This window comes from Ranitomeya variabilis, chromosome 1, assembly GCF_051348905.1.
Source record: "Ranitomeya variabilis isolate aRanVar5 chromosome 1, aRanVar5.hap1, whole genome shotgun sequence".
NCBI classification, from domain to species: Eukaryota; Metazoa; Chordata; class Amphibia; order Anura; family Dendrobatidae; genus Ranitomeya; species Ranitomeya variabilis.
The window spans coordinates 1057176844-1057192738 of NC_135232.1; the positions used below are offsets into that span (position 1 = coordinate 1057176844).

Sequence of the window (15895 nt, forward strand, 5' to 3'; positions counted from 1 at the left end):
TCCGCATATCATCCTGAGACGAACGGGTTGGTAGAGAGGGCCAACCAGACCTTGGTCACATATCTGTGACATTTTGTCTCAGCCAGGCAGGATGACTGGGCTTCCCTGCTACCGTGGGCGGAGTTTGCACTGAACAACGCCGTAGCTGACTCCACTGGACAAACCCTATTCCTCCTTAACTATGGTCAGCATCCGTGGGTACCTGTGCCTATGCCCGTGTCTTCCGCTGACTCCAGGGTGGCAGACTGGGCTGTGGAGGCATGGGATATTTGGGACCGCACTCAGGATGCCATTCGGGCCTCCAAGGAGAGAATGAGGTCCTCCTCCGATGCACATCGGCGCCCCACTCCGACCTTTGCTCCTGGCTACTTGGTGTGGCTCTCCGCCCGTAACATCAGGCTGCGAGTTGAGTCCACTAAGTTTGCACCTCGCTACTTGGGCCCTTTCAAGGTCCTCAAACAGGTTAACCCTGTGGTCTACCGTTTAGCCCTTCCACCATTCCTGGGTATCACCAACACCTTTCATGTGTCCCTCTTGAAACCCGTATACATGTCCCGGTTTTCTGAGTCATCTGCCGGGACATCAGGTTCATCTACGGATGATTACGAGGAGAACGCTATTTTGGGGTGCAAGGTGGTACGTGGCAAAAAATTTTACTTGGTGGACTGGAAGGGTTATGGTCCTGAGGACAGGTCCTGGGAGCCTGCTGAGCACATTCAGGCTCCGCAGCTCATTGCTGCCTTCTAGCGTAGCGAGGTCCAAGGGGGGGGGCCATGTTAGGGGTCGAGTTCCCGGCTCTGCACAGGGGGAATCTCGGGCCATCTCCACTGCGGTCTCCCATTCTTCTCCTGCCGCAGCGGAGCCTGCTCAGCGGAGACGTCGGTCTTAGCGTCTCGCTCAGTCTGACTCTGTGCAAAGGGTTACTGCTGCTTTTCCAGCTTCTGCCATTGAAGCCAGTGCTGGGCAGCGGCGAGCAGACATTTTTGGGACTAAGTCCTGCTTTTCTCCTTCTGAGCATGCCCAGGGTAAGATCTCTCATTGGAGATCGAGGGTCACATGCTTGGATACTGCAGCAAAGCCCATTGGTTCTCCAGGAAGGTACAGAAGGTGCTCAGGATCTGTGGCAGCCTCCCATTGGTCCTTCTAGGAAGGTCTTGTACTTGCTGCAGCTATATAAGGTTTGCATGGCCCCACGGCTTGTATCAATGCATGTTATGAGTTTTGCGCCAATGTGGTCATGCTTGTGTGGATTCAGGGACCTGGCTGAAATAAGCCACTTAGAATACCAGCACCTCCGGTGAGGAGATTGTGTGTATGGTTTCAGGGCCTCGGCTGAAATAAGCCACCTAGAATACCGGCTCCTCCGGTGAGGAGATTGTATGTTTGCCTCCTTGACTGCGTGACCACAAGGTGCTATCTGCTCAGCAGTTACTGTGTATTCCTGTGGAGTTTAATCAGGTCAGGAGTGGTGCACTCTAAATTATTGTGTGGTGCCCAAAGGAAAAAAGACAAAATCTAATCAAGAACAACCTTTGGCACTCAACAAGTCCACAATTCTTTCACTTTTGAATTCAATTTTATTTTGGCAGCCAGCAAAAAGAAAAACAGACAAATCCAACGTTTCAGCATACAATGCCTTTTTCAAGGTAGTCTATAATAAAGGAAAAGATATTTTTACATAATTTTACATAATTTTGCAACAATTGATATTTGTAGGAAAAAATTTTTTTTAAAAAGACCGACCGCCAATAGGCTGAGAAAGCTTCACCAAAAGTTGATGTAAAATTGAAATAAATCCTTTTCTATGAAGGTAAAAATAGTGTGTGACCCAAAGAAAACCATGAAAAAGTGAAAATGAATATTAAACAAGAAAGATTTTTAATTATTTTATATTTAGTATTTACCCAACTGGTCTAGGACACAAGCAGGTAAGATGCACAAAAGGAAATGTGAAACAAAAAAGAACCACCAATCCAAAGAACATATGAATAATGTGACAGAGGAAAAAAGGCGTGAGCCAAAAGAAGACATAAATGTACATATATATGCGTATATATACACATACATACAAGAAGATGCATATAGCCATACGTCCACTAACACCCTATGAAGGGTAGAGAGAGAAAATAAAATCTAATCCAATCAAGAACATCTGTATATAATTCCTGTATATAATATATAGCGCTCCTCGGGGATTAGTCACACATGACTTAAGAACCAGGGCGCACACTGAAAAACAAGGCACATAACTATAGAAATATTATATTAGTAAGTATCGCACCCAATTATGAGTAACTCAGAAAAAATCCCATAAAGCAATAAAAGAAATCGGGCATAACCATCCCGTAGGTACAAAAAGACATATGATAGACCTCGGACTCCCTTAAGGAGATCCCGTTAAAGAAAACCAGACCATTATAACAAAAAATAAAGAAATACCGATACCTGAAAAGAGTGCAATGCTGGCGTGTGTCCAGTGGCTCAAGGCAAGACGACATGTGAGTGCCGTACTTCGGGTATAAATGTCGTAAGATGTATGATGTAACTTCCGGTAACACGAGTGAAGAACTCGTATAGAGTCCGGGAAAAGCCGAAAACAGCCGAAAGAAGTCGGCGCAGGCGCACTATAGGAACTGTGTACCATAAGGTACATTGTAAACAATCCAAATAAAGGTAATAAATGCTAAATTCGCATAACATTATTGGCGGTGTCTGCGCCCTCAAAACGTATACATAAACTACTGAAAAAAAATAAGGGTTTTTTTTGATTAATAGAAAATGTCCAGTGTGTGAAAATAATAGACTAAAGGGGCATCTAATCATGACGCATGCGTCGAGTGAATATATAAGCCTGTTCAAACTAGGTATGGTAATAGAGAATCCAGAAAGCAAACAAATGACTATAAATACTAAGAGATCACATATGCGTGCCTACTGTGCAAACAGGTATAATAATAAAAAAATAAAAAAATTAAAAAATGGACAATATGGCATAAACCGTATAAAGAAAACAAACAAGAAACAACACCCATACCACATATACATATGTATATATATGTCGAAGTTATAATCAGTGTGTAAAGATACTTGCCCAAGAAGAGCAAAAATTATAAGTATAAGTATACTCATGATATGAAGGATAGAGAGAGTGCGAGAAGGCATACAAGAGAACCAAGTTGGGAATAAAGATGAAATCACGTTGGCACCTAAAAAAAGGGAAGAGAGGGAATCACAGAGGTAAGTATAAGAAAATATGTATATAATAATATCATATATTTAGAAAATATGAATATTATAGCAGATACCAACATTAAACAACCTCATATTCCCTATTCATGCCTCTTCAGAAAGAAATTTCGGACATGGACAAACAGATAGAGGTCATACAACAACAGTTAAACAATACCCTGTCTAATGATAAATTTGAGAGTTTGAAACAGAAAATTGACAAAACTATAGATGAATTTAAGAATGTTTTACAAGAGAGGAAGCGGTCTAAATTTCTACGTGATACGGAAGATTATCACCGTAAAACGGTCTATAGATGGCGGGACACGAATACTCAGCGTGATCGACGCCAGTATAGGCGTGATCTTTTTACCACCTCATCTAGCTCTGATAATGATTCCAACTCCCGTGCTACCTCTCCTTTTTTAGAGCAAAGGCGAGGTCGGTCCAACAGAGGCCGACGAGGAGGGGTTCCAGAAAACATAGACAGCAGTTCCCGTATCAGAACACGATCACAGGTAGGGACCAATTGGTCTACAATATTTCCTCCTATAGTCTCTCACCATCTGAATTGACCGTGTTGCAGAAAGGCCTCTCTTTTTGTCCGACGCCGACATTTAATGGTTTTCAATTAGACCAGGAATTACAGAGGTTTTTTAGAAACCTCAGACTTAAGACACATTTTGCAACGATTAGTGAGACCTCTATGGGTTCTCACTCAATTGTACCTTCAGAAGTTGGAAGAAGTGTCTTTAACCTTAAAGAATTGGACTTATCAGTACCCAGTCGATATAGTCCTCCTAAGTCCCATCATCCGGTGGAGACATATATCTCACTAGTCTCACAGGACATACAGAGGGAATGTGCTCAGATTAATCAGGGTTTATGTCCCATCAAACGTAACTGTACTATACTTGATAGACGGGCCCTTGAGGATCTTAAACAGAATAAATCTATTACCATAAAACCAGCGGACAAGGGGGGTGCAATTGTGGTGATGGACACTTCGTTCTACTTATCAATGGTCCATAAACACCTTAGTGATAGGAACACTTATTTACCTGTGGATAGGGATCCATCTGGAGAAGTATCCAAAGAAATTCAATGGATAATTAGGTCATATAAACAAAGTAATGTGATAGATTCTAAATTAAGTGAATTTTTGTTGAATTTACATCCGGTCACGCCTGTTTTTTATGCGCTTCCAAAGATTCACAAACATCCCACGTGCCCCCCGGGGCGACCTATTGTTGAGTCTACTAATTCATTACTTTCTCCATTAGCTAGAACGGTTGAGAAAATTCTAACTCCCCTCCTTGTCCATATAACCTCATTTATCAGGGATACCTCAGATTTCCTAGAGGGCCTCAAATCAGTTGGTACTCTACAGAAAGGTGGTTTTCTTGTCACAATGGATGTCAATTCGTTGTACACGAACATTGATCATTCCAAAGGCCTTGAGGCTGTTCAATGGTTTTTAGATGAGTATACTAATTTCTCCACGATTCAAAAAGATTTTTGCCTGACATTGCTTAATTTGATCCTCACAAAAAAAAATTTTCTGTTTGCTGACCAATTTTATATTCAACAGGTTGGGACCGCCATGGGATCTAATGTCACGCCGCCATATGCGAATATTTTTATGGCTTTTTTTGAGGAGAAATTTGTTTATACTCATCCTCTCTTTCAACAATACTGTAGGTATTGGAAAAGATTTATCGATGATGTTTTTCTGATGTGGAGTGGCGACGAAACATCATTATCAATGTTTTTTCATGATATGAATTTATGTATTCCTAATTTAACATTTTCCATCTCAAAAGACCACCATAGTGTAAATTTCCTCGATACACTAGTGATAGTGAAAGAAGATGGTTCACTAGAGATCGATCTATACACAAAACCAACAGATCGTAACTGCCTGTTACTATACTCCAGTTGCCATCCATCTCATGTGAAATCAGCACTACCGAAATCTCAAATACAACGAGTCAAACGTATAGTTACGAATCCATGTACAATGAGTCAGCGTGTGAGTGAGATGAATAGGAAATTTTCGGAAAGGGGATATCCATCATCGATTTTAGAGAAAGCTACTTCATCGGATGGTATAAGGAGGGAAAAACTGAAGAGAGTAACTTTTGTTACTACGTATCATCCCTATACTAATCTGTTTAAAAAATGTATATTAGAACATTGGCCACTTTTGGGTAAATCTTACCCCTCCATACCAGAATTCATTAATCGACCGCTGATTTGTTATAAGAGGCCACAAAATATCAAGAATATGCTCGTAAGAGCCGACTTTGGATCTTCTAGAGCAGAGCAGAGGCAAACTCTCTTGGCCACACAGAGACAGGGCACATTCCCCTGTTTGCATTGCTCGCAGTGTTCAAATGTAACCAGGGGCAGTACATTCTCACACCCTAGATCGGGTAAGCTATTCCCGATAAAGGGTTTCTTCACATGTGACTCTGCTTTTGTCATTTACTTGATCAAGTGCCCGTGCGGTCTCGGATATGTTGGGGAGACTACCCAACATATCCGAGACCGTATCTCTCAACACAAATCTACTATTAGGTGCAAGCGCACCATGTTACCGATTCCATCTCACTTCATTTCAGCAGGACACTCTGTTTCTCAATTAAAATTTCAAGTACTTGAGAGTATTTCTCTTTTCCGGCGTGGTGGGGATAGGACACAAAAATTAAAAGAGAGAGAAGCATTCTGGATTTTTACTCTCCAGACGCTTCATCCAACAGGCATGAATAGGGAATATGAGGTTGTTTAATGTTGGTATCTGCTATAATATTCATATTTTCTAAATATATGATATTATTATATACATATTTTCTTATACTTACCTCTGTGATTCCCTCTCTTCCCTTTTTTTAGGTGCCAACGTGATTTCATCTTTATTCCCAACTTGGTTCTCTTGCGGTGGTATTGTTGTGATTTTGCTTTTTGCTCCCTCTAGTGGTCATTAGTGATTTGACTCTGGAGCTTCTGTCTTTTCCTATATCCTCACCTGGGCCGTTAGTTCAGGGGCGTTGCTATATAAGCTCCCTGGACCTTCAGTTCAATGCCTGGCATCGTTGAAATCAGAGCTAATCTGTTGTGCTCTTGTCCTATGATCCTGGTTCCTGTATTTCAAGCTAAGTCTGCTTCCTTGCTTTTTGCTTTTGTTTTGTTTGGTATTTTTGTCCAGCTTGTTCCAATCTGTATCCTGACCTTTGCTGGAAGCTCTAGGGGGCTGGTGTTCTCCCCCCGGACCGTTAGACGGTTCGGGGGTTCTTGAATCTCCAGCGTGGATTTTTATAGGGTTTTTTGTTGACCAGATAAGTTATCTTGCTATATTCTGCTATTAATAAGCTGGCCTCTCTTTGCTGAACCTGGTTCATTTCTGTGTTTGTCATTTCCTCTTACCTCACCGTTATTATTTGTGGGGGGCTTGTATCTTGCTTTGGGGTCCCTTTCTCTGGAGGCAAGAGAGGTCTTTGTTTTCTTCTCCTAGGGGTAGTTAGATTCTCCGGCTGGCGCGAGTCATCTAGCGATCACCGTAGGCATGATCCCCGGCTACTTCTAGTGTTGGCGTTAGGAGTAGCTATTTGGTCAACCCAGTTACCACAGCCCTATGAACTGGATTTTTGAATCTCGCAGACTTACACGTTCCTCTGAGACCCTGTCCACTGGGGTCATAACAGGTATGCCTTCTCGCACTCTCTCTATCCTTCATATCATGAGTATACTTATACTTATAATTTTTGATCTTCTTGGGCAAGTATCTTTACACACTGATTATATCTTCGACATATATATACATATGTATATGTGGTATGGGTGTTGTTTCTTGTTTGTTTTCTTTATATGGTTTATGCCATATTGTCCATTTTTTAATTTTTTTATTTTTTTATTATTATACCTGTTTGCACAGTAGGCACCCATATGTGATCTCTTAGTATTTATAGTCATTTGTTTGCTTTCTGGATTCTCTATTACCATACCTAGTTTGAACAGGCTTATATATTCACTCGACGCATGCGTCATGATTAGATGCCCCTTTAGTCTATTATTTTCACACACTGGACATTTTCTATTAATCAAAAAAAACCCTTATTTTTTTTCAGTAGTTTATGTATACGTTTTGAGGGCGCAGACACCGCCAATAATGTTATGCGAATTTAGCATTTATTACCTTTATTTGGATTGTTTACAATGTACCTTATGGTACACAGTTCCTATAGTGCGCCTGCGCCGACTTCTTTCGGCTGTTTTCGGCTTTTCCCGGACTCTATACGAGTTCTTCACTCGTGTTACCGGAAGTTACGTCATACATCTTACGACATTTATACCCGAAGTACGGCACTCACATGTCGTCTTGCCTTGAGCCACTGGACACACGCCAGCATTGCACTCTTTTCAGGTATCGGTATTTCTTTATTTTTTGTTATAATGGTCTGGTTTTCTTTAACGGGATCTCCTTAAGGGAGTCCGAGGTCTATCATATGTCTTTTTGTACCTACGGGATGGTTATGCCCGATTTCTTTTATTGCTTTATGGGATTTTTTCTGAGTTACTCATAATTGGGTGCGATGCTTACTAATATAATATTTCTATAGTTATGTGCCTTGTTTTTCAGTGTGCGCCCTGTTTCTTAAGTCATGTGTGACTAATCCCCGAGGAGCGCTATATATTATATACAGGTATTATATACAGATGTTCTTGATTGGATTAGATTTTATTTTCTCTCTCTACCCTTCATAGGGGTGTTAGTGGACGTATGGCTATATGCATCTTCTTGTATGTATGTGTATATATACGCATATATATGTACATTTATGTCTTCTTTTGGCTCACGCCTTTTTTCCTCTGTCACATTATTCATATGTTCTTTGGATTGGTGGTTCTTTTTTGTTTCACATTTCCTTTTGTGCATCTTACCTGCTTGTGTCCTAGACCAGTTGGGTAAATACTAAATATAAAATAATTAAAAATCTTTCTTGTTTAATATTCATTTTCACTTTTTCATGGTTTTCTTTGGGTCACACACTATTTTTACCTTCATAGAAAAGGATTTATTTCAATTTTACATCTACTTTTGGTGAAGCTTTCTCAGCCTATTGGCGGTCGGTCTTTTTTAAAAAAAAATTTTCCTACAAATATCAATTGTTGCAAAATTATGTAAAATTATGTAAAAATATCTTTTCCTTTATTATAGACTACCTTGAAAAAGGCATTGTATGCCGAAACGTTGGATTTGTCTGTTTTTCTTTTTGCTGGCTGCCAAAATAAAATTGAATTCAAAAGTGAAAGAATTGTGGACTTGTTGAGTGCCAAAGGTTGTTCTTGATTAGTTCCTGTGGAGTTTAACAGGACACAGTCCTTTCTTTATAGCGACTCTGTGAGGCAACAGAGATTGCTTCTACCACCATATAGTGCCGCCGTTTGCCAGCAGCAGGTTCTTTTCCTGCATGTTGGACACCGGGCTGCGAACGCACCAAATAACATCTCTATATTTACTCAGTGCGTTCCGCCAGCCCTAACAAGCAGTGCTGGATCCCAGGAAGGAGAAGTAGGTAAAATATAATGTAGCTGATCCAAGGACTAGAAAAAGTGTGTATGGGGAGGGACAAGGTGAGGTGAATATAAGATTTTTTAACACCTTCATAGCATTTCCAGCAGAATAGGTTTCCACAGAATTTATTCTGTGTGAATAAAAAGTTACAGGAAAATTAGATTAACGTGTCAAAATTGAATTTTGGCAAACTCAACATTTCTAATGTCGATGGTTCTGTGCTGAATCTTAGTATCTATATCATGCTGTAATAAGATTTTGCAAGATTAATACATATATAGGATTTCACTGATGGCTATCCACCAGTATTTTGGCTTTTGCCTGTTTTCACAACAGTGAAGTCAGCTGCAATTATTTTGCTTAGCCGGGAGGTCTGGGAGAGCCAGTGAACAGTTGAAATCTAAGAAGGGGATATAGCTCTAATTTATCAATGTGACCCCTTCATTTTGAAAAGGGTCCCAGATATTATAACCCCCTCGATCATTACTTGACAGCATATCAAAGAGATATGCCACCACTTGAAGTGAATACATAGGTGGAAATGCAACTTTAATTTAATAAATCTAGAATTTCCTTTTAAAAACTTTTGTCATGGGGTTACCGAGACAGTGTGGAGCCGAAGACCTAAGCATCTGATTACTCCTGTTCCGACGCTGAGAAGAAGCACTTCTCCTTCATTTTAAATGTGTTTATTTCTTCAGGGGTTAATCGGCCATGTTGGAAATCCCTGTGCTCACAGCTGAGCTCGGTTAGCCACTGCTTTTCCCTTTATAATCTGGGGTCTGATACTAATCTTTGTTAGATCTAACTTTTTTGCTGCATGGCTAATGGAGGGAGAGGAGTTAGTATGAGAAGGAGAGTTGAATGAGTTATTAGTGACTGTTGCTTGGCTTGTATGCGTGGTAATTCCAGGGGCAGCACGGTGGCTCAGTGGTTAGCACTGCAGCCTTGCAGCGCTGGAGTCCTGGGTTCTAATCCCACCTTGGACACCATCTGCAAGGAGTTTGTATGTTCTCTCTGTGTTTGCGTGGGTTTCCTCTGGGCACTCCGGTTTCCTCCCACATTCCAAAGACATACTGATAGGGCATTTAGATTGTGAGCCCCATTGGGGACAGTGATGATAATGTGTGCGAAACTGTACAGCGCTGCAGGATATGTTAGTGCTATATAAAGATTATTATTATAATTATTCTCTACTTTGGTTTATTCCCCTACCTTCACACCCCGGTGCATTCCTCTGTTACATGTGAGTGAATATTTTGTATGCCTGGAGTTTTCTGTTAACCCTTGTTTGTGTTGCCTTGTTTGTCGGGTTAGTGTACTACGGTGCACAGTAGCGCGCCTTCTTCCCTGGGTAAGGGAAGAGAAAAGAAAGAGGGCTAACTTAGGAGATAAGGCAAGGGCGGAGGCCCCTGCATCTTCACCATCTGAAGTAGCTCAGGGAGCAAGGCGAGCTAGGGCGCCCCTAGTGTTAGGGACAGGGAATGAGCTGGGAATGTTGCTGGGAAGATGAATTGTGCTCTGGTGTTTCTGATGAAAAAAGAAAACTTTTTATCTGAACTGCTCAGTGTTTTTGTAACAAATTTCCCAAAACAAGCCAAGTGTTCAGCATTAATTTGACAACTGCTTTTACAACTGTGTACTGTATATTATACAATATCTGGCTGAAATATGGAAATTATGGAAATGTGCTTGTTTGTAATGTTTTGATGTTATAAACGTTTTATGAAAGACCACATGAAAAGAAAATAAAAGAGCAGATTTAAATGTTAATGATGTTATTAGCAGAACAGAGCAATTTTTATCTCACGCACCATAAGTTGGGCAGCATTGTAGAACAGATTTCCCTTTTGTATTACTCTTTAGAAAATAAAACATTTTGATTTTTTTTTGTGTCTGTTTCTTAGGCTCACTGTCCAGGCTGAATGCCCCATGCATTTGGAAGATTTTCCTATGGATGCACATGCCTGTCCATTAAAATTTGGCAGCTGTAAGTATTTGCCGGTCTTTGTCTGAAGGTCACTTGTTAATTGGAATGTACTGACTTGTTTTGTGCCATTATTACATTTATTGTTGGTGCACATAATTCCAATGTTCTATACCAGGAACAAAAAGTTGTTATTAATAGCAAATGCAATTCATTAATCACTTTTAATTCCATATGAAAATTCTATCACATCTGCTCATGCACTTAATAATAGGTCTGTATGTATGTTTAATCAGAATTTTGCACTGACCTGTCAGTTGTATGCAAATGTTGCGTTAGTAGCAAGAATGTGGAAGATAGCAATGTAACGCGCTTCGGGACTTTCAAAACCTCATTGGAAAAAAAGTTTAAACAAATCATATAAACAGCAAAGTGGATTTTCTATTCAATTGAATGGGAGGAATTATTAAAGAATATTTGAAGTATGTTTCAATGAAATTGGAAAGCATCGATCGATTAATGTGAACCTAGCCATACAAAAATAAATGCATCAGTTTACTATGTTTTACCAGTTTATCAGCAGCTTCTTCTATGATACATGTAAAACCTGTCAGCAGGATTGTGCAAAGTAACCTACAGACAGTGTCAGGTCGGTACCATTAATCTGATGAAAATGATATCTGGTGATGAAACCCGTCTTGTGGTTGTTGTTTAATCTTTGTATTCAGTTTGGAGTTAATGATATACTGGTGCCCCGGGGCGGCCTGTGGTTGGTCTATATGAGGTGCTCTGATTAGGTATTCATAATGCAGACTGCTGACAGATCACTGATCCCTTACTGACCTGCCCTCTACTTTACATAATGAATATTATATATACATACTGAAAAAAAAGCCCTTCTGCAGGCAGGTGCCAGATATCCTGATATTAAAAAAAAATCCATTTGAACAGGCGCTCCTGCGCACTAGCAGCTATCAGTGTATATAGAAGGTGACCCGATAGCTGCTACTGTGCAGGTGCCAGTGACGCCGTCTTGCCAGAGAAAAAAATATATTTTCCAAGATGTCGCTGGCGGGGCCTGCGCAATAGCAGCTATCAGCGATCAATTGGAGGAGCAATCTTGGAGGAGTAAATTGTTTTTTCTCTAGCAAGATGGCTATCAGATCACCTCTATATACACTGATAGCTGCTACTTTCGAATGGATTTTTTTTTAATATCAGGATAGCCTCAACCATGTTAACCATATTAATTGTAAACACAGTACACATGCGATTATGCTACAGCGCAGGTGACATGGCAGTCACCTCCCTGCAGAAGGATTTTTTTTTCAGCATGTACATATAATATTTATGTTAACTGGGGTGCAGATCAGTGAGGGATCAGTGACCTGTCAGCAGTCTGCATTATGAATAACTAAACAGAGCACCACATGAAGACCCCCACAGGCCGCCTCAGGGCACGATCATATCATTAACTGAAAACTGAAACCAAAGATTAAACAAGAACCACAAGACGGATTTAATCAACCAAGGTATCATTATAATCAGTATAACGGCGCCATCCTGACACTGTCTGTAGGTTACTGTGCACAATCCTGCTGATAGGTTCCTTTTAAGTACAAACTGTATATTTCCATAACATCTGGCTGCCAGTAGATGAAGCAATCTGAAGACCGATTTACTCTAATTCACATGGCCATAAAAAATGGCTGTATAGCTTTCAGAAAAAAAGCAGAACGATCATTTTCACCTATGTGCATTTTTCTAAACATGTAATTATTACAATTCCCTTTCTGTATTAGATCTACAGTGTATTACTGTATTATATCTATTTTTTGTCTGTAAATGTTCTTAGATATGACCCAAAATAGAAGCCTATTATGTACTAATTTACTAAATATGGAAGTAACATGGATTTATAATGATTTAACATATCCCTTGACTTCTATAGCGAGTGTTAGGTCGCAAGTTGCCATTCATTATTAAAGGGTCAGTGTGCAGACAACATTATGCTTGGTTTAGACAAGAAAACATAAAAAATGTTAAAATGCATCAGTCCTTATCAGCAGCTAAACTTCAATTTATCATCGGCTGCCAGCAGAATTCTGTGAGTACATGGAGATAATCTAGCATGTATAAAGGTAGCCAAGAAAAACCCGATAATCATTATAATAGAGCATTGCAATGACCAATTTAAATTAAAGCATTTATTTATTTAATAGAAATGGGATATTAACACAGCAATTCATCATCACAGCAGTAAAATTAGAACATTTCACTGGACAGCACGGTGACTCAGTGGGTCCTAGGTTCAAATCCCACCAAAGACAACATCTGGAAAGCTTTTGTATGTTCTCCCCATGTTTGTGTCGGTTTCCTCCAGGTTTCCTCCCACACTCCAAAGACCTCCTGATAGAGAATTTAGATTGTGAGCCCCATTGGGGGGACAGGGATGATAATGTATGTAAAATGGAATATGATAGCACTATATAAGTAAAGCATAATAAATAATAATAACAATGGTACCTAGATGAGGATGAGACAATAGCAGTATTCAGGTCCATTGTATTTTTACTGTATCTGTTCATCTTCCAGGCTTCAAATACCAATGTAGAGTATAAACAGCAAACCAATGGTAATGGTTAAAAGTAGGGATATGCTATTTTTGTTTGTACACTCGTATTATTCACAATGAGTCTGTCACAAATCATAGCCAGAAGCCCCTATAAAAGATTATATTATTGAAACTCAACGCCGGTCCGCTCATCACATCCTAGAGTTCACATTACAAAACTATGTAAAATAAAACTGGGGGATTTCCACTGGAGTATGAGAATTCCAACAAGAGCTCTCTAAACCTCTCTGAAAATCTGATTAGAAAGTAAATATTCTATTCCATCTTTTCTCTATTCTGTACTCTTCAAACATGCAGGAACTTGGCAATATGTACCGCTGCGAGTGACACATCAGCCTGAGGGGATGTGGTGCTGTCACTCGCTGTTCAACTGTAGGACACTTTAAAAAGTTCTTCTTAGCAGATTGATTGAATTAAACCTTGAGGGCATTCACTGACAATAAATTGATTAAGGAAATGTATCCATTTGTTCTAAAGCTTGTGAGGTGAGAAAAGATTTTCCTCCTGTCTTACATAATGTTTCCTTATAAACAAAATTCCTATATTGAGTGATATGACAGTACCTTATTGGCATGTGTTTCATTGTAAAGTTTGTAATGAAACAAAAAAACACAGGTATCAAATTGGGTGACCTACTAACAGTGGTTTAGCGCATACTATGGAAAACAAGTCAAACAAGTACAAGCACTATTTTGACAAACTTGATCCTTAAGATGGAATTGTGCAATATTGTAAATACTTATTTCTAATAAATTATATGCTGTATTAACTCTTTCAGGACATATGATGGACAGTTCCGTCATACGTTCACATTAGATAACTTTAACTATGTTGTGACCCTGACTTTGATGCAGGCTCGGCTTGCAAACCCACATCTTTACCCACAGATGATGGTTGAATTATTCAATCATCATCTACCTCTAACAGTTGTTAACCTGATTAATGCCAATCTATGTCAACTGCCATTGTCAATTTCTGACAGCGGCATATAAAGGGAGTCTATCACCGCCTTTGACCTATCTAAACTATTAATATGGGCACAGACAGCTGAAAAAGTTTTTGATGTTCTAAAACACACAAAGGAAAAAAACATATGTGCATAAAAAAATATGTAATTGCAATAATTTTCTGGGAGAAATAAAGAACCCAAAAAGCAATTGTGAAATTGCACTTTTTTGCTATTTAAACTCACTTGGACTTTTTTTGTCCCACTTTCCAGTGCATTACATGACAAAATGAATGTTGTGATTCAAAAGTACATCTTATCCCACAATAAAGAAGCCCTCATTTGGTTATGAGCATGGGAAATAAAAAAAAAGTTATGGCTCTTGGAAGAAAGGAAGGAAAAAACAAAAAAATGAATATGTTAATAGAAATAGTTTGTATGTTTACATATTTTTTCAACATCAGCAAAATCACTTAAATCAATAAGAAGGTTGGCATCTGCTAAAACTTTGTTACTATCATCCTGCTAGGTATTGGCTCTATGGTTGTTCTTTCACAACAATATCTAAACCATATTTGAGCACGGTCATAGCTGTTTCTCTACTCTAAAAGGAGAGAAAAGTAATATTTTGTGAGTAAAATAAGGACTTTTTCTCCTTTAAGTGTCACAGCGTTAAGGCATACCATGAATTTAACTTGGACTTGGCAGCTGTGATTTGCCGATCTATAGGTCACTGGTGATGCTTACCATTCACTTATCACCTACAGAATGTAGACAGCTATTCATCTTTCACTGACAGCTAATTTACTAGACTGCTATCCCTTTCTGGTGAGAAAAAATTCACATTATGGCATTATGTGTCGTGTCTTCTTTCTTATGACTAGTTATATCAGTTTCCAATGTCTAGACTAAGGTACTTTAACATTTACGGTTAAAACTAAATCAGCCTAAAAAGGTAAAAAACTAAATCCATGAAATAATATATTATCTGTCAAGAATATTGATTTACTATATATTCACTTTGGTTGCATAGAACAGTTGAATGGAAACATGAGACAATGCCGCTCTATATAAATTAATCTCAGTTGATAAAAGTTATTTGCTTTTAATTATCGACTGAAAGGTAGATATAGCAGACGCAAGACAATAAATGTCAATGTTTTGTAACCACTGGAAATTACAACTTATTTCATTTCTGAGAAGGAGTTTTTTTGTTTTATCTATTGGTCTTTTTGTTTCTGTGTAAATCAAAGGACATAATTACCATACCAGCCTTGATCAGATCAAGACTCCTGACCCAAATTCATCAGCTTTATAGACATAACTGAGGATTTTCAGTTCAGGTCAGGAAACCCTTGTCCATAAACAGATCATGAAACTCTGGCTTGTGAAAGCAGCCAATTCCAAATTTCCTTTTTTTCTATCAATTTTTTTTTTATATTTGTGGAGGAGTGGGCGTGAATCTGTAAGAGGCAGGGCAGCATTAATGGCCGAGATCTGAGACCCTCCAAGCTACAGGAGAATGTGGATCCTGGTTGGTGTTTGAGCTGCTGTTACTTTGGCAATAGTCCTCTGTAGACTGCA

General features: G+C 39.2%; 1 protein-coding gene across 3 annotated transcripts in view; it reads left to right on the plus strand.

Annotated features, from left to right (window-relative positions):
- The window catches only part of GABRA2 (gamma-aminobutyric acid type A receptor subunit alpha2), a 291356-nt gene that overhangs the window by 189160 nt on the left and 86301 nt on the right, over nucleotides 1-15895 (plus strand). For all 3 annotated transcript variants that reach the window (XR_013220060.1, XR_013220061.1, XM_077279822.1), the window contains exon 6: nucleotides 10711-10793. Coding sequence is in view for 1 of the 3 variants with exons in the window: in XM_077279822.1 (XP_077135937.1) it covers nucleotides 10711-10793 (83 nt within the window). In the remaining 2 variants the exon portion in view is untranslated. The remainder of the gene's footprint in view (nucleotides 1-10710; nucleotides 10794-15895) is intronic.